Below are 20013 nucleotides of genomic sequence, written 5' to 3' on the forward strand. Positions count from 1 at the left end.
AACGAATCTATCCAACACCGAATGAATTAACGCCAACACCGAATGAATTAACGCCTGGGGTTTTACCGATCCTTTTTTTTAGATATGTTCCTTTTACGAATTATCCAATGTCGAATTCATATCGACTAGACGCCGCAATGCCCGGGTTTCACCGATTTTTTTAAAATATACTTTTTTGTTATCTTTTCGTTCTGAGAAAACTTTTTTTGCTTTAATGCCGATATCATAACGAATCTATCCAATATCGATTGACTTTGTGTAAGTCATAAGTTGTACGTGCATCAATACTATTTTGGGCTTTTACAGATTTATTTTTTGAATTTAGTGCCGGGGCCATAACGAATTTAACCAATACCAACCACATTCACGTCAATGCGAGCTTCTACTAGTCAACATAAATGTTCCTTTTTTTTAATCGGAATGCATTATTCTTCCGAAACTGGTTTATAACCCGAACTGGTTTTTTACAATCCGATTTTTATAAGCTGTTGACCAACTGGTTTTAGTATGCCAAATCTTAAGTCAAACATATTATTAAACAGGCAAATTTCATATACTACAGATGCCATTATTTGCAGATCCATGGAACCAAAAAAGAAATAATTAACACACAACTATTAAGATACATATAACCTTATTACAAAACTTATAATCAAATTTGACAATTTAAAAAATTCAAACAAAAAGGTGCCTGAGGGTCAGCCCGACCCGACCCGACCACTTTTAACCCGCGCTAAAAAGACCAACTTTAGCATGTTAAGAATACCACATGACCTGCCCATATCGCCGCCTCTGATGTTATAACTTATAAGTCTGTTTATGCATCTATCTCGACTTTCATCGTTTGCTGTCTGTCGCAGCCCAGGTTTCGCATCAAGTGTTCAAACCGGCCCAGTTTTTGAAAGCAATAAGAGCTTCCATTTTCTTAATGTTTCTCTTCCTCAACTTAGAAACTTTAAGCTTCTTATGATTCTCCATGAACACTTGCTTATACCTCCATTTATCGACAAATATCTTCCTCTCTTGAGATTTCTCGACAACTTGCATAACTGCATCAAAAAAACCTCCTTTCACCAAAGCATAAAGCAAAGCATCCACCAAACCATGATCCAATTTAAAACCCTTTTCGTCATTAAACGACAGCCTTTTCTTAACATCGTTCCACATCATCAAAACGTTAAAATAATACCCGGCTAACCAAAGAAAGATACGTCTGCTCGGTCGGTTCAAACTGAAGAAAAACCATTCTTCTAAAAGTCCTCCTAGCATCTTCTAACCGACCCGCTTTGCAAAACGCATGAATAATCGAATTCCAATCGTGGGTCGGATTTTGACCCACGGGTCTTCAACCACCTCGTCTAAAAAAGCTGCCATAAGCTCGGGTCGATGGTTTTCGGTCAAACCCGTCATTATTGTTAAATAACTTCCCATTAATTCGTGCATTCTTGCTTCTCGCATATCTCTAAAAATCGAAAACGCTGACTGAAAATCTTGACTCGACATAGAAACGTCTATTAAAAAATCAAATATACTAACATCAAGATCTAGCCCTAAAGCTCACATTTCAGATACTAATTGTGCAGCTTCTGCGGCTCGTTGTTCTTTACCATACGCCTTTAATATCGACACATAAACTCCAAGTCCAACCGAGCCTCCTGCATTCATTTCATCAAGAACACCATGCGCCTTTTCTAACAACCCAAGATTAACACACGCGTTTACAATACCATAACCGACAGATTTTTCAACTACCACGGTTTCAGATTCTAACTTCTGAGCTTCAAGTATCAAACTTGCTAAATCTTTTACGCTTCCGTGTTCAAGAAACCCTTTCACTATCTCACCGTACGTTTCTTCATTAAAGTTTAAACCTTTACCGTCTAATCCTCTCATATTATGCAGTATACTAGTCGAAACCAATTCAAGATTACCCGATTTCACATACCCGCTAACCAACTTACTAACAAACAAACTTTTATCCGAAAAACCAAACTTACCCACCAAATCTTCCAACTCCGTTATCTTCTCTTCGACCCCTTTAACCGCATACAAATAAGCAAGCCACCCGAAACTCGTCTCGTCAGGACGAACACCCAACACCGCCATTACGCCAACCACCTTATGCGCATCCGCAACCGATTCCATCTCGTAACAACAACCCTCCAACGCCGCATTACACGCAGCCAAATCCGGCTTCAAAGACTCGATCTTTTCCTCTTTCGCAACCCGACAACTCTCACTAAAAACCTCGAAAAACTCGTTAAACCGCCCCGTTTTCCGACTAATCTCGACTAAAGCCGCACCCCACAAACCAAAAGGCACAAAAAATCTATTCTTGAACATGGTTTTAACCAAAGCAAAAGCAGGTGCACCATTAGCACCATTAGCACCACCATTTGCAACCTTTATACAATCCAAGAACCTTTGAATAGTGGTGTAATATAACAAATTAGGGTTTTTTTCTAACACAAACATTAAAGTGGCAAAAGCCCTTTTGAGGTTATGGGTGTCATTGTGTTTAGAACATAAGTGAGTGATTAATAAGTTAATGGTATGCTTACTTGGTAATAAAGATGATGATGATGTAAGGGTTTTGAAGTGTTTCCAGGCTTCATTGGTGCTGGAGTCTTGGATGGATGAATGGATGGTGGATTCAAGATTTGGGAGGTGGTGGGTGGGTTCAAGATTAGGGTTTTGAGATGGGGTTTGAGGGGTTATGGGTGGGTTGATGGTGAAGATTGAGGGTTTAAGGAAGGAGTAAAGTGATGGTGAAGATGGTGATGATGAAGATGAGAAGTGTTTGATCAAAGGGATAATAGCTTGTCTTCTCAACATCATAGGAAGCCAACAAGAATATCGAATCTAACATGTTTGTGTTTATGTTTTTGTTGTTTGTTTGGCAGCCCTGCTTGAGGTGCGCACATATGATGTATATATGTGTGAACCCTCGGGTAGGCAAAAGTGAAATTGCACTAATTTTGACGTTATTTTACTAATCTCGTGAAAATAACGTTAAAAGTGACGGACGGTTAATCAGGCATCATGTAGTGGCGTTGATAGCCGAAAGACAAGGGTACATGCACCGATCAGCCGGTCCCGATGATTGAGTGCTATGTGTCTTATGTCCAAGGCTTGATGCAAAACTACTATCGAGCCGGGGGTCTCACCGGAAGCAGCCTCTCTATCCTTATGGGGTAGAGGTAAGGCTGTCTACATCTTACCCTCCTCAGACCCTACCATAGCTTTGCTATTGGTGGGATATACTGAATACGATGATGATGATGATGTTGTTTGTTTGGGCTAAATTGCATTCTTGATCCTTAAAGTTATAGTTTTGATTAAAGGCTGACTTGTAAGTTAGGTTGGTTAATGGTTAGTCAGGAGTGATGGGGGTATACAAAAACGAATTGAGGCTTTGCTCGTGTTTGGTTTGTTTTTTAAATCGGACCGAGCTGAACAATTCATTTCTAAACTAAGCCGAAATCGAAAGAGCATTTTCGAGCAATTGAAGTCAGCTTTCAATCACACAGAACAAATTGTTTGGCTGAAGAAGACGATCTCATTCCCGAACACATACACATGTTTCAAGTTTCGGATACGCCCGTCGAGCTTCGTTATCAAAATCTAAACAGTGGTGCAAACGAGCCGAGCTACTCGAGATCGGCTCGTTAAAAAGCTCGAACGAGCCAAGTTTAATCGAGCCCGAGCCTAAAAATAAGCTCATTTAATAAAAGAGCTCGATCCCAAGCTTCACTTATCCAGCTCGAGCTCGCTCGCGAGCCTAAACGAGCCTGTCATTTATATAATTTTCAAAAATATGTATTTAATAATTATTAATTACTATATATAATGCTAGGAAAAAAATAAATAATAAAAAATTAAATAATATATATTAGTTTATATATAAAATTATCATAGAAAAAATATATAAAAATAATTATATTTATATAAAAAAATAATCGATAAATAGTAAACGAGTCGAGCCCGAGCCGAGCTCGAGCTTGAAAATCTACCCACAAGCCAAGCTCGAGCTTTGAAAATAAAGCTCGAAACAAGCTGAGCTCGAGCTCAATATCTGTGTAAGTTAAATGAGCCGAGCTCGAGCTCGAGCTCGAGCTTTGAAAAATAGTGCTCGAAACGAGCCTAGCTTGAGCTCGAGCTCTGTGTAAGTTAAACGAGCCGAGCTCGAGCTTGAAAATCTATTCACGAGTTGAGCTTGAACTTTGAAAATAGAGCTCGAAACGAGCCAAGCTCGAGCTCGAGCTCTGTGTAAGTTAAACGAGCCGAGCTCGAGCCTTTTGCATCCCTAGAAATTATTACCTGCACTTCACCTAAAGTAAACGGACTTAACAGTTCCAATTGAAGTCAACTTTCAATCACTGTAACAACTGTTGAGCCGAAGAAGACGAAGCCGATCAAATAATCAATAATCATTCAATTGGATTCAATGAACGAACAAATCGACACTCCAATTACAGTTGAAGAATGGAACGGCACTTCATCGAGTAAACTCTCGTTAACCGCCGTTATAACGCCGTCATCTTTCACCGTCAAAACACACGGTAATCGTTTCAGCATTTTCTCCAGAAGGTTCCTGGAAGCATTCGTTCCAGAGGTAATTATTAATTAATTAATATATTATATATTAGTTATTATGTGTGTATTGATGTAATTAGTTTATTAATTGTGGTTGTTAGGGTTTCCCAAACAGTGTGACACCTGATTACATTCCTTTCCAAACATGGGACTTATTGCAGGTACATTTATTGTAGCGAAAACCGAAAACCAAAAGAATTAAGCGTAATTGACTTAACTGATAGGTTATGTTTAAGTGGAATGTGGTTAACTGATCATCTGGTTATGGTTACGGACTTACGGTTAATGTGTCTTTGTTAACTGGCTTTGACAGAAACCGAATTGTTAACTGAAAAAGTAACTTAAATTAAGCATAAGTGACAGATAAAACTGATAGGTTATGTTTAAGTGAATTTGGTTAAGTGATCATTTGGTTATGGTTAAGGTTAATGTGTCTTTCTTAACTGACTTAAACTATTGACCGAAAAAGTTAAACTGAAGTTAAGCATGACTGACATAACTGATAGGTTATGTTTAAGTGGAATCTGGTTAACTGATCATTCGGTTATGGTTACAGTTAATGTAGCTTTATTAACCGGCTTTAACTGAAACCGAACCGTTAACTAAAAAATAATTGAAATTAAGCATGATCGACGTAACGGATAGGTTAAATCGATCGCTTGGTTATAGTTAGGGTTAACGTGTCTTTGTTAACCGAATTTAACCGAAACCGAAACCGAACCATTAACCGGAACTAACCATTACAGACAGTGAATCTGGTTAATTGACTATTCGGTTATGGTTACAGTTATTGTGTTCTCAATAACTGACTTTAACTGAACCTTGTATGTTTGTGTTTTCCAAATTTTATACCTCCATTTCTAGATTTGAACATTTAAGTTCATGCTGCAATTGTCTATAACGGAGCTTGGAACACCATAACAAGCTTGCAATTGGCATATTATAGCTTCAAAACTTCATAATTGAGCTCTGAACACCATATATGAACCGATTTTAACTAGAGCATAGGAAAGAAATATATAAAATATATACTGGACAATTAACCGAATCAGACAGTTAACCGACCATTCTCTTATGGTTAAGCAATCTTCCATAACCGAACCGACTTTGCACACACTAGATTGTAACTGATTCAATCTTTGCTCATAGGGACTCTCGACATACATAAGGACAATGCTTTCAACACAGGTTAAAATTTATGTTTATAGTTAGATTTATTCCTTTTGAAGTCGTTTCAATTTCAAATTTGCGTTGAAATCATTCAGTTGGATCTGTTTAGGCTCTTTTAAGTGCTATAGGAGTTGGGGAGAAATCAGCAACTGTAATTGGGGCTACTTTTCAGTGGTTTTTGAGGGACTTAACAGGAATGCTTGGAGGTGTCATGTTTACATTCTACCAGGTATGTTGTTTTGCATATTGTAGGTTATCCTTGTTTACACATGCACATTTTCAAAGACATAGATGAATGATGGTCAAAATTGGTCGTAATTAGGGTTTGTAGGAGACTGATATGTAAAAACAACCAAAGGGATCAAGAAATTATGAAAGGTTTGCTTGTTATATGAAACATTATGAGAGACACAGCTTCTGATTGTAAAGAAAGCTTATTTGGTTGTACATAGAGCAACCCTCGCGTCTGAGATCAACCCAAAAGTACCCAGGGGTCCCTGTGGTCTATCTGTACAACTAGTATGTAGTTATCAGCTAGAGTTATGCATTCTGATGTCTGCTATACACCTATGCATTCATCACTGATAATATTATATATATATATATATATAGTGGCAATATTATAGGATATTATTTGTAATTTGAATAATAGAAATCTATCCTATAATATATTGGGTCTAATCATTGTATATATACATGTTGATAATGAATGAGAAGATCAACGATTATGTACCAATTAGCAGATAAAACAGTCACTCATGAGAGTTTTTTTCCAGGGCTCAAACCTAGACAGCAATGCTAAAATGTGGCGTTTGGTTGCAGATCTCATGAATGATCTTGGTATTGTTCTACTTATTTTTTTGCATTCAAGAAATAACTGTTTGTACAATTACAATTTTGGGGTTGAAATATTAAATTCTTAAAAATTAAAAATACACAGCCATTGCTGTTTGCTAACTTTGCAGTAGGATAGTTGATAAAATTTCATACTTTTGTAAGGGCATAGTGGTCCTTTTAACTCACTAGAGGTTGCTTGAAATTTGTTTGAATGATAACTGTTTCTGTTGCAGGAATGTTGATGGACCTTGTTTCTCCATTGTTTCCTTCAGCATTTGTATTCATTGTCTGCATAGGGAGCTTGTCAAGATCCTTCAGTAAGTCATTAACGTTGTGGCGCATTTGATAATTAGTTAAACCGTTTAAATGTGATCAAATATTCTTTTTAGCTGGTGTTGCCAGTGGAGCAACTAGGGCTGCTTTGACCCAACATTTTGCTCTTCAGAATAACGCTGCAGATATATCCGCAAAGGTAAAGTTTAATAAGCAATTTCGAGTTTTCGACCCGTTTACTTATCAATGCCTTGATTTGTGTTATGCTCTTTGATAGGAAGGAAGCCAAGAGACGGTTGCAACGATGATTGGAATGGCTTTAGGAATGCTTCTTGCACACGTTACAATGGGGCATCCAATGATCATATGGTTCTCGTTTTTGTCTCTCACAGTGTTCCACATGTATGGTTAGTTATTCTTCTACTTCATTATTTCCAAGTGACATTGCGTTTATAAGCTTGTTGTACCTAAAGTAAATTCATTATCTTTCTGTCTTTTGTGTTGTGGTGGTATGTAGCTAATTACAAAGCTGTTAGATGCCTTAATCTGACTACATTAAACTGTGAAAGAAGCTCAATTCTTTTAAAGCATTTCATGAAGACTGGCCAAGGTCAGATAGCAGTCAATACGGGCTATTATTATTATTATTTATTTATTTAATTATCTTGCGTTCATGATCAAGATGCATGATAGCATAAACTGTCTCTATCATGCAGTTTTGTCTCCGAAAGAGGTCTCGGTGTTGGAGCATGTTTTACCATTATGGGTCAGTTCTTGGAGCTCAGAAACCACCAAGTTTTTGTATACACGGGTTCGCTTAGGTGTCAGGGTCTCCTCACTAAACAGCCTGGAAATGTAAGTTTGGATTTCTACAAAAACTTTGAACCTATACGTCTGGACTTTTACTTGACCGTCATGCTTGTTTTACCTGTCAACAAACAGGAAGGAGTTATTAAGTTCTGTTGGATCTCAAAACGAGAAAGGTTGAGAATTAACAAGTTCTTACATATAATAATATTATTATATGTCAAAAGGAATACTTATATTGGTTATTGCTGTTTGCGTTTCAGCAAAATACTTGTTACTTGAGAAGAAAGGAATCATCAGCATTCTTATGCACAAAGATTCAACAACCGGTGATGTAATGCAGGGGTATATGCATGCTCTTGTCATGGCAAACCTTCTAAGTCGTAACCCTGCATCGTTACATACGGATAGCCAAATATGGATGGACGAACACTACAAAACTTTTGTTTTGAAGGTACATTGCATTGGTGTATTTTATTTAAATATAATTATTATAAGATTACATAAATTTAACGTTTTTACCATAATGGCAGCTTCAGTCATCTGGTTGGAAAACCGAACGTCTTTTGTCATCATCAATCACATGGAGGGCAACCTGGAGCCGTGTGATTCCAGATAAAAAGATAAACTAGAAGATTTAACATATACATACCAAATTTATAAGATGATTATTGGATTCAGGTTCTTGAAACAATTTTAATGATTGTATGTACATCGGTACTCATGATTCTAGTTTCGAAATTGCATTATATATTACAACCTTCAGTTTTGATAAACAAGGTCAAAAGGTCTTATATGCCCCTTGCAGTTTTGATTATACAATATACAGTGACAGTAAAAACTTGCATGCTTGCAGTGTAACATGTTTTCCTTTTGATGATTTTAACGTAACGTGCTTAATGTTTTCGGTGTCCAGATGATGCCACTAGAAGCCCAACTGTGACATCCCACATCGGTTGGGAAGGAGAACTAAGCCTTCTTTATAAAGAGGTGGATACCTTCCCCATCATAACGCGTTTTGGGCGCTTAATGGTAGTGGATGAGAGAACTCCACAGTTAAGCGTGCTCAGGTGGGAGAAGTATGAGGATGGGTGACCACCTGGGCAACCAAAAGCAAATCCGTGAGGCGATGGTGGTACGTCCCGGCCAAAGCGGACAATATTATGATGCGGTGGTAGCTGGGCTGTTACACCAACCGCCACAACAAACATGGATAACATGCCTGCAAGAAGTACATATGTTCTCCTTGAAGAATTATGGTATTCACCGAAAAGAAGCACACCCCAAAAGGTACACACAAGTGGAATTGCCTGAAAAAAAAAAAAACCTCAAAAAAGTTTACAAGGAATTAGATTTTTATTGTTACCTTTTTAGTATTACTAGTCTGGGCCCTAACCATTATTACCACCACTACATGTTACAAATCATATGCATTGGCTAGTTGTACCATATAGTATAACAATGCATGGATGAGTTGCACACTAGACCCTAGCAATAAATGTGTGTATTAATATGTAGTTGTACCGCATTTCAACATGGTACAATAATGGAAGAACTTAAATGCAGATGTCCCCACTGGTTGACCTGTTAGCCGACCCGACCCGACCCGCATAAACATGCGTTGGCGGGTAGTACAGTATGCCTTATACAGACTTTAGAACTAACCTGTCCTGCATCAGCTGCAGCATAACCAGCAGCCTGGCCTCCCATAAACTGGAGACCGTTCCCGAACCCGCACAAAAAGCCAGCTAGAAACACCAAGCCTCGACCGTCCCAGTCGTTTAAGTACGCTCGGATTGAAGATTGAGGCAGGTTGAAGGCCGGGCGGTAAAGGAGTGTAATGTTTAAGATTAATGCAATCACAAAACACGAGCACGAGAAGTAGAAAAAAGCTGTGTAGACACTTAGATGAGGGACACCGTCATCCAATGTATGCCATTGGTCATTCGTTGCAAGATTAAAAGCCGGCGAGAAGAGAGAGAAACAAATTCCCGCAACGAAACATATGGTCAAACCGATCAATGTGCTTTTCCCAAACACCTTGATTGCTCTTTGGCTCTCAAGCTCAATAAGGAACTTGGCGGTCCCTGCTTTTGCTTTCTTACTTGAACTCGTGTTTGACTCGTTACCGATTAATCTGTCAAGAGTCAGGTAATTATGTCATTAGAGTCCCAAAACCTAAATGATTGTTTCAAAGCAAGAAGATATAGTGATATACCCTTCTGGCTTATCGAGCTTTGCTTGAATATCTTTGGCATTGGACGCGTGCACCAAAGATCCAAGACAAACAGCAATCAAAAAACAAGCTACACCCGAGAATAGTATCTCGGCCTTGTTTATCTTGTCGTCCAAAAAGTAGTTCATAGTCGTACCTGTGGCCCGTGACAAATAAAAAACCGTGAAAGCTCAAGATTATGATGTTGATGATAATAATGATACCTATTAGGACACTAATGCTTGCACATATCACATTGGTTACTGATAAACCAACAAATGCCCAAGCATATTGCATCAACAGATTCCGAGGCTCAAAACTATCCCGCCTGTCATTGCAAATAGAACACCGGCCAATTATTCTGCAGCAACATTGCAACTTTTGAATAATGCATACAAGATTCACTGAGGCATTCGGTTGAACGCTGCATAATACCTGAGAAAGCTGGTCTAGGAAATTGGGCATATCGTCATTCGAATGACCAAACTCCCCAAAAGTGAAGGCAATTATGACAGCAACCAAAAGATTGGTGACCATGTAATCGAGGTAAGTATGTTGAGGAAGCCGGCCACGTCTTTCTAACAGAGTTAGAATGGCGGGCCAGGTTCCTAAGAAGAGGAGCGAGAGCAGCATACATGCTATCGCTCCTCCTTTGCTGTCCACTACATACATCTTCAAAACCGAACTGAGTCCCTCGGTTGTATAAGTGATCAAGAAACGAGATTCGGGGAAACCCTGAATCCAAAATAGCAGAAAGATTAAAGGGTCTTGGCATTTTGATGAATCTTGAATTAATAAAGAAGATGACTCAATAACAAGGTTGCATCTTGACTAAAAAAAAGTCAAACTCACCATGGCAGAGGAGCTGACTGAAAGAATCTTAAGCTATAATGTCATATTACAATAAGCAAACCACCACAAATAAAAAGAGGTACAAGAAAATGACATATTGCAACCATTTATGGACCAAGACAAACATTTTTAAAAAAATAATATAATCTTTTGCATGTTCAAGATGATTAAACAAGTTAAAAAAAAAGAATTAAAAATCCATATTTGTATAGAATTATAACAAAATTAATACTTTTTTTTAAATAAAAATCAGTCAAGGGTTATAGCTTATAAGCTATAATATAATGTTTATAAGATAAATCATATATTGTTGTATAATTATAGTCACTATTATACTCATCATAAGTTTTAATTGAATCAAATTATTGAATTTTGAAATTTGAAGGTGGATACGAATTTGGTTCGTTAATTTAGTTCCGACTTAATATTAATAAAAATAAACTTTCAATTTTGGAAATATCTTCTAAACTTTCAATCAGACATAACGGGGGGACGATTGAAAGTCACAGGAACGTTGTTAAAACAACAACCCTGAAAAAAGTCAAACTCACCATGGCAGATGAGCTAACTGAAAGAATCTTAACCTATAATATCATGTTACAATAAGCAAACCACCACAAACAAAAAGAGGGACAAGAAAAGGACATATTCCAACTATTATGGGCCAAGACAACATTTTTAAAAGAGTAGACTTTGGTTTATGTCCATGTGGTTTGTTTAAATCTGCGTTTTAGTCCAATAGTTTCAAATTTGTGATTTTCGTCCATGTGGTTTCATTTCACTTGCAATTAAACCCGATCCCACTAACCCCGTTAAGTATGGCCGTTAAACCCATCCCTCACTTGAGGGGCATTTTTGTCCTTTTTTTCCCAAATACACCCCAACCTCTCGCGTGAGGAGGCTTGCGAATTAGAGCTGGGGTTTATTTGGGGAGAAAAAGGACAAAACTGCCCCTCACGTGAATAGCTAGACTTAACGGGGTTAGTGTGAACGGGTTTAATTGCAAGTGAAATGAAACCATAGGGACGAAAATCACAAATTTGAAACTATTTGACTAAAATTATAGGTTTTGACAAACCACAGGGACGAAAACCACAGTTTACTCTTTTTAGAAAAACAATATAATCTTTTGCACGTTCAAGATGACTAACAAGTTATATGCAATTATGCACCAATGATTCAATATGCCAAAAAAAAACGGTTTTTGTTAGAGAGAGAGAATTAATTAAAAATCAATATTTGTATAGAATTATAACAAAATTAATACGTTTTTTTCAATAAAAATCAGTCGGGTTGTAGCTTGTAAGCTATAATATTATGTTATATGATAAATCATATATTGTTGTATAATTAGTCACTATTATACTCATCAAATAGAATGGTCCCAAGTTTTAACTGAATCAAATTATTGAATTTTGAAATTTGAAGTTGGATACGAATCTGGTTCGTTAATTTAGTTCGACTTAATAATAATAATATACTAAACTTTCAATTTTGGAAAATCTTTTAAACTTTAAATCAAAACATAACTGGGGACGATTGAAAGTCGTAGGAACGTTGTTAAAAAAACAACCTTAACATGGTAACAACCAAAAAGATTTGAATACCTATAGCGGGTAGGTCGGATTCAAAAAGGACTCTGAGATTATTGGAAGACAAACAAGAAGTGGTGCTAGCCAAGCGGTAGAGACAAAGTACAAATCTAGCAACCTTTGGTCATGTTATAGTAGGCTATAAAATTGGGTCCTATGGATCTCATTCCATGAGTTACTTTAAACAAACGCTATGGTTCGTTACTGTAAAAGACGGGGGGGGGGGGGGGGGGGGAGGGGATATAAACATCCCTCTCTCACACACACACCATGCTCCCTCAAGTGATGTGAATATGAGTTTGATCTTGGGCGTTTTCACGTGTGAAAAGCGACGTGAAGGGTGATGATTTAATTTTTAAGAATATATATAAGTTGGTGGAAATTGGAATCAATCATAAAGAAGCACCTCACATTTCTCTTCATGCTACTCATAACACATCTTAAGCAATACAAGCAGCCTAATTGGAATCCGCCATTCAATCCAACGCATTGACCGAGATAAACCAAACTGCATAACTATATATATACAATTAGTCTAATATCCCCCCTAATCATGAACGACATGTAGCTTGGAAAATAAAATATATATTATTTTACGTTTCTCAAACGGGGATTGAAATCAGACAGCGGGAGCGGTGCTGTATGGTAGAATGAAAATGCCCAGATTTTTTTTCTGGCAAGATCCAAGGTAGCGTGTGGCGACGATACATTGTCAGTTTACTTGAGTTTCAACATCTATTATTGAGGACCATATGTTGTGGTTTTGAGTAGTAGTTGTGGGTAGTATGGTGGTGACTAGGGTTTAGGAGAACTTGGTTTTAGATACTAATAGAAGTCCATAAGAGTAATTGTATGTGGCATTGATTCACTAGTCAACATCATTAAGAAGTGGAATTGGATGCACAAATTTGTAGTAAACTAGAAGCTACCAATGCACTTTGTACAAATGTGTGCAGTTGTAAGTTATCATCTAATTTTTTATTTTATTTTATTTAATAATGCAAATAAATTTGTATATTCAATAGAAAGTTACAAATTTACAAAGATGGGTGTCCAATTTAAATACAAGAGTAAATGCTAGTTTAAACTTCTAAGACAACCTTAAAAGAAGTCCTGAAAGGTTTTTTTTTATTTCAATATTGATAATAATATGAATGATTATTCTCTAAATAATTTATAAACCGAATGTTTATCAAAATAATGTTTGTAGACATTTGTTTTAAATTGAAGTTTAACAGCTTATGTGTTAAGGTAAAAAAAAATCATGCACACAAATGAACTCATGTCGCGGCATAACTAGCAGCTCCGTCAGGGCCGGCCCCGAGGGATACAAGCCTCGGCTATCGTATAAGGCCAGTTCTTGGGGCGCCGGGGGGGGGGGGGGATTGCAAATTTTCAGTATATATAATTTGGCTTATCAAGCAGAAGTAGTGTCTCCATGTAGTCGTACACCTCAAATGGTCTATCTGATCCCTCAATCCCGAGACTATTGATGTGTTTTGTGACAACAAATCCTTGTAGATCAATTACAGGTTCACCGCTCTTCCGAAATCCAACTATTTTTGCATCTATATGTGTTGTAAAAGTGAATGGCTTTGTAAACGATTTTGGAACATTGTCCCCCATCATCCATACATCATAACCTACATCGTAACTTGAATTTGTGTTGACCAACTACAACAAGAGTTTCTCCTATCTTAGACATTTTCACGAGTTTTAAACTACATGGAATGATTACTTCTTCAAATTCTTCACTTGCCATATCAAACAAAATAATCACATCATCGGTAGCAAGCCAATAGTAAACTCCATTAATAACTACCCAATCATACTGACAAACTCAATCGTATCACGAGGGAGGTTGCCATACGAACTTCTCCAAACCCTTGTGCTTAACGTAAAAACCTAAACCTCAAGAGGGATGCGGGTTACACTGTTCATACCGCGGTCCAACTTTTCGATGTCAGCAAATGAAACCTTAACAATCTTAGGGTCATTGGTCTCACCACGAACCCCAAAACCGAGAACTGTTTCATCAAGTAAGTCGTTTCTTATGCGAGGCACAACAACAACCACCACTTTTCTAATTGAAACATTCCAAACTACAACCACATTCCTTTCACTATCATGCAAACACATTAATCCGCGAGAACTGACAATTACGCATGAGCGATCATGCATCTTAACCAATATAGGAACATGTACGGGAAAAGTATCATCATCTACAACCGAAATGTATTCTTCGATATCAGTAGACCATGAAAGAAAATGATTATAAAAAAAAATATAATTATATATAGATTATGATAACTGATAAGAATACTTAAAACAATATATTTTGTTTAGGGACGGCGGCTGGCCCATTGATAATGGTCAAAGCCTTTAAGACGTACAACAAACAGTTGAGAGATTTTGGATTCAAGTATCTTACATGAACAAACCTCAAGCTGAGCTCAAGCTTGAAAATTATTAACAAGTCAAGCTACAAGCTCGAGCCTAGTAAATTAAACAGCACGAGCTTGGAGCTGGCTTATATGGCCTTCAACAGAGGTGGTGACAAAAACGAGTGTGCTTTATGTAAAAAAAAATGACAACATCGTAGAAAACATAACATAGCACATGATTTAACATCCTTGGTGCTTGGCTATGTTGATAGGAAATAAGGATGATAACCAGTCCAATTGCCCGACCCAAACACGCACTAAAGGCTTTGAGAAGAGGGGGGTGGGGGGGGGGGACTGCTTCTGGCCCGATCACCTCGGCATATATATTTTAAAAAAAAATATGTATTCTTAATGGTTAAACCCAAATACCCCATTCATTTAAGCCTATATTTTTTTAAAAAGAAAATATGTATTCTAATATTTAAACCCAAATACCACATTCATTTAAGCCCGTATATGTTTGATTCTTTCTTTCTCCGTTTGCAACTCTTAATATCTCAAGCTTTATGTTGGAATTGGCCGCTACCATCAGAAAACCAACGTAGATCTGCTTCTCTGTCACATGACGTAATATAAGTTTGTGATATGTGTTTAAAAAGTTTTTTTTTTCTTTTCACTAAAACTCACTTCTACTTTAATAACTAGTGATTGTGTGCCTTTTAACACTTGAAGTATATTTATCTCGACAAATCGTACGCAAAAAATATATATTTATCTCGACAAATCGTACGCAAAAAACATTTTTCATCGTATTCCCACATGTTAGAACTTTATAAAAAGACATATTTTAATGTTCTCAGTTTTAAAATCCACTTTAGAGTTTAGCCTTGAGCTCTTCTAACGACATTTTCAATCCATTTTTAAAGGGAAAAATAAAAATAAAATTAAACATTTTTAAACCTCTATACAGAATTATAAAAATGGAACTACTTGAATTATTTTTACTTTTTAACATAATCATAACTAATCTATTACTTTTGATGCATATTTTCTGCTATTGGGTAACTAGAATATCATTAATAAACAAAAGTTACAAAACCAAATTCCTACATTTATACTGAGAAATGAATTTACTGAATACAAGCCCATAAATTCAACTTATTCCAATGTGATTGTAATCTTTACATCTATATATAACGAAATAACCTAGTTGCAGTTTGTGGACTTAGGTCCCCACAACGTAATTTTTTTTTTCGTTTCTATTGTGATCATTTATTTTCTGTACTGTGTGACATCGTGTGCGCTCGATTGTGTGTTTGGGTTTCCGTTGCGCCACTTGATTCCTAACACTACTTGACTTTAGAAGTTAGAACTAACCTAAACCGCATCCGTAACCAGCAACTAATTAACCACCCATGAATTGAAGAACATTCCCGAACCCACACAAAAAGCCAGCCAAAAATGCCCAACCTCGAGGCAAGTTAAACATTGGGTGGTAAAGGAGCGTAATGTTTAAGATCATGGCAATGACAAAACACGAGCACGAGAAGTAGAAAAAAGCTGTGTAGACACTTAAATGAGGGGCACCATCATCTAAATTCTAATGTATAGGATTGCAAATGTTGTAGATTATTGCAATCAATAAACATAGAAAAAAGTTGTGCAAACTTAAATGAATGACACTATAATAATCCAATGCAGTAGAGTGCTATACTGCTATTAAAATGAAATTTAAAAATATACCAGATAACTTAAATACAGTTTAACTCTTCACTTTCAAAAGTCATTATAAACCATAAAATTTGGCTTATCAAGCAGAAGTAGTGTCTCCATGTAGTCATACACCGCAAATGAATAACCTGCAGGTCCCTCAATCCCAAGATATTGTTGCGTTTTGTGTTGGGCTCGTAAACAACAAGTTCTTCTTCTCGTTTAATTATAGGTTCACCGTTCTTTCGAAATCCTATTATAGTTTCCGATTTTTTTGTTGTAAAAGTAAATAGCCTTGTAAACAACTTTGGAACGTCGTCCCCCATCTTCCATACATTGTAACCGAATTAGATATGTCACATTCATGTCGACCAACTACAGCAAGAGACTCCCCAAGCTTCAATATTTTCGCGTAATTTAAACCAGGTGGAACAGTTGCTTTTCCAAATTCTTCACTTGCCATATCAAACGAAATAATCACATGCTTCCAGTCACCATCCATATCAGTAGCAATTCAGTAATAAACTCCATTTATAGCCACCCCACTAGAAGAAGCAAAATAAATCGATTCACAAGGAAGGTTACCATATGAATTTCTCCAAGCCCCTGTGCTTAACGTAAAAACCTGAACCTTATGATGTCGGATGCCGGTTTCACTTTCCACAAGCGTAACCATGACAATCTTAGGGTCGTTGGTCTCACCACAAACCCCAAATGCGATAGCAGTTTCTTCATGAAAGTCGTTTCTTATACGAGGCAAAAAAACAGAAATTGCTTTTCTAATCGAAACATTCCAAACTAAAACAACGCCCCTCACATCGCCCCTTTTACTATCATGCAAACACATCAACCCGTGAGAACTGTCGATTACGCATGGGTGTTTAAGCATCTTAACCAATATAGGAACATGTTCGGGAAAAACACCATCATCAACGACCGAAACATATCCGTAGTAAATGCCAACCGGATCCTAAGATTATTTCTATACTTTACAAGCAGATGTTGCGAGTGTGAGTGGCACTTGTAATGCTTAATAATAAAATCAAAGCTACCTATCACAGACTTCCATGTTTTGGAGACGGAACGAAATTGAATTAACGATTTGACAGGAAGCCACTTCATGATTTCCAGTTGCATCTCATCAGGTATGTAGTTTGACATTTGATTATTCGTATGGATGTACGTCTAGGGTTTATCAGAGACGTGACTAATGCAATACAATAAATATTTAGGGTTGACATAGCAATTTATTTAGTTATGGCAATGGTGTATGGCGGTTAATTCTTTTTAGATTATACTTTTGTATTTTTAATATATATTAATTTTCCTATTATATATATTTATTTTTATTTCTTTAATATTAAGGGTGTTCTTCGGGTTTTGGGTTTTTCAGGTCACGGGTTTCAAAGTTTTAATTTTAGACTCGAAACCCACCTCAAATCTCTCGTGGGTTTTTCGGGTTTGGTTAATTGGGTTTTGGGTACCTAAGAAAACAAAAGAAAAAAAAGCAAATAAAAGCTACAATGCAATAACTAAAGCAGCATATTTTTTTTACTTGTTACGTAAATGACCAAATAATAAATAAACATAATCTGGTAAAGTAACATATTCTTCAATTATGGTTGTTAAATAGAAAATATATATAAACAATAAATAGTCAATCGACCACAATAGGTGGCATGGGCGGAATATGAGCAGGTGGCATGTGTAGAATGTCTCGTATACAATGTACATATCTAATAATATTATATTTTTAAACAAATAGTTTATTCTTTATTCGGGTTTTTCGGGTTGACCCGAAACCTAGAAATCAGACACAAGAACCAACCCGAATTATTTCGGTTCAGGTTCGGGTTAGCCTTTTCTCGTGTTTGGGTTTTCCGGGTCCGGTTAGTTTAGGTTCGGGTTCGGATTTTCTCAGGTCAAGTTTCCAATTTCAGATAAAAATGACAGCCATATTATGCCCAACTCCAAAGTGTAGACTAATTTAAATTCAGAAGAGTAATTGTATATGGCATCCGGTCACCGGTCAACATCAATGGGAATTGGAATTGGAATTGGAATTGGATGCATAAATTAATATGCCTTTTGATAATTTTAGCTAGGGGTGCAAACGAGTCGAGCCCGAGCTCGGCTTGTTTAACTTACACTGAGCTCGAGCTCAAGCTCGTATCGTTTCGAGCTCTATTTTCAAAGCTCGAGCTTGACACATGAGTAGACTTTTAAGCTCGGGCTCGGCTCGTGTATTATTTATCAGTTATTTTTACATATTTTTTCTATGATAATTTATGTATAAAATAATATATAGTATTTAAATATTTTTATTTATTTTTTCATAGCATTATATATATTAATTAATAATTATTAAATATGTATTTTTTAATTATATTAATGACAAACTTGTTTAGGCTCGCGAGCCGGCTCGAGCTCGATAAGTGAAGCTCGGACTAGTGTATTAAATGAGCTTATTTTTAAGCTCAGACTCGGTCGAGTTTTTTTAACGAACCGATCTCGAGTAGCTCAACTCATTTGCACCCCTAGTTTTAGAGTAATGCATTTAATGTTTTAGGGTGTCGTCCCAACGCCATTAGAACTTCAACAGCCACAATAAACAAGGATAGCATGCCTACAAGAAGCACATAATAGATAAAAAAAATAGAAATAAAAATGGCTTCGCCCGGGTTCGAACCGGAGACCTTCAGTGTGTTAGACTGACGTGATAACCAACTACACCACGAAACCAATACATGATGGTGTCAATTTAACTGTTAATTATATTAATCATATTCAAACAGGGGTCATATTTTGAGGCACTGTCAACAAATTTAAGGTTTGATTCTTTCAGTCTGGTCACAATTCCATCAGCTCTCAATATCTCGAGTTTTTTTTTGCTGGAGTTGACAAATTACTACCGTCACTCGACCAACGTCGGTCTAGCTTTCAAACGACATTTTCGATCCGTTTATTAGTAAATGAGCAAAATTTAAAATAGTTACAATGAAAGTGGATCAAAACATATGGAAAGTGTTACAAACTTGTACATCTAATTATGTAAAAATACTATTTAAACCTCTATGCAAACTTATCTATGTATATTTAAACCTGAAATCCCAACAAAATTTAAAAATGTATAGCATGGGTCTAAGGTTCGAATCCAGCTTCTAGTGGTTTCTGCCTTTAACCCTTTCATGTCATATGACGTGTGCTTTTGTGTTTTATCTGGTCTCATTGGTTAGCAGGGCAATGATGGGACCCATTGAATTTTCACGCTTATTTGGTCTCATCTAGTCTCAACACTTTATTTCATTGATAATGGGCGAATGTGAAAGCAACGATAAAGGAAACATGATAATGACCTTGATTGCTCTTCGACCTTCAAGCTCGATAAGAAAATTTGCGGTCCCTGCTTTGGCTTTCTCCACTTTACCGCTTTCATACTCCAAATCTTTTTTCTGGGATTTAAAAACAAAAGCTTAAACAAATAATCGAAAATAAAAACATTTTGAATTTAAAGAAGAAGTTTCAAGTGATCGTTACTTGGATTCGGATTTGATCCGTTAATAATAACTCTGTCAAG

The 20013-nt window shown here is 36.7% G+C and overlaps 1 protein-coding gene, 1 non-coding gene and 2 pseudogenes across 2 annotated transcripts; 1 reads left to right on the plus strand and 3 right to left on the minus strand.

Annotated features, from left to right (window-relative positions):
- Nucleotides 1–873: 873 nt before the first annotated feature.
- Nucleotides 874–2835, minus strand: LOC143626097 (pentatricopeptide repeat-containing protein At1g69290 pseudogene; annotated as a pseudogene).
- Nucleotides 2836–4418: 1583 nt separating this feature from the next.
- LOC143625990 (protein root UVB sensitive 3-like) lies at nucleotides 4419–8421 on the plus strand. The gene is made up of 13 exons (XM_077096194.1): nucleotides 4419–4615; nucleotides 4698–4757; nucleotides 5746–5784; nucleotides 5876–5995; nucleotides 6543–6606; nucleotides 6837–6920; nucleotides 6993–7075; nucleotides 7154–7283; nucleotides 7394–7486; nucleotides 7593–7731; nucleotides 7819–7859; nucleotides 7947–8137; nucleotides 8217–8421. The coding sequence occupies exons 1-13, from the start codon at nucleotides 4448–4450 to the stop codon at nucleotides 8313–8315; spliced, it is 1311 nt and encodes a 436-aa protein (XP_076952309.1). The 5' UTR covers nucleotides 4419–4447; the 3' UTR covers nucleotides 8316–8421.
- A 158-nt stretch (nucleotides 8422–8579) lies between these two features.
- LOC143626101 (ureide permease 1-like) lies at nucleotides 8580–10676 on the minus strand (annotated as a pseudogene).
- An 8428-nt stretch (nucleotides 10677–19104) lies between these two features.
- On the minus strand, nucleotides 19105–19178 carry TRNAV-AAC (transfer RNA valine (anticodon AAC)). Its single transcript has one exon. It is a non-coding gene; the product is annotated as a tRNA-Val (tRNA).
- Nucleotides 19179–20013: the final 835 nt, after the last annotated feature.

Source organism: Bidens hawaiensis, unplaced genomic scaffold, assembly GCF_021521415.1.
Source record: "Bidens hawaiensis isolate Kalapana, Puna unplaced genomic scaffold, B.hawaiensis_p1.1 tig00004282_1, whole genome shotgun sequence".
In the NCBI taxonomy this organism is placed as follows: domain Eukaryota; kingdom Viridiplantae; phylum Streptophyta; class Magnoliopsida; order Asterales; family Asteraceae; genus Bidens; species Bidens hawaiensis.

What these genes read in the sequence shown, in the direction of transcription:
- LOC143625990 (XM_077096194.1), top strand. Translation starts at nt 4,448, where the DNA reads ATGAACGAACAAATCGACACTCCAATTACAGTTGAAGAATGGAACGGC. An exon ending in AGATCTCATGAATGATCTTG is followed by an intron (nt 6,607 to 6,836) that starts GTATTGTTCTAC and finishes TTTCTGTTGCAG; the next exon opens with GAATGTTGATGGACCTTGTT. An exon ending in TCACTAAACAGCCTGGAAAT is followed by an intron (nt 7,732 to 7,818) that starts GTAAGTTTGGAT and finishes GTCAACAAACAG; the next exon opens with GAAGGAGTTATTAAGTTCTG.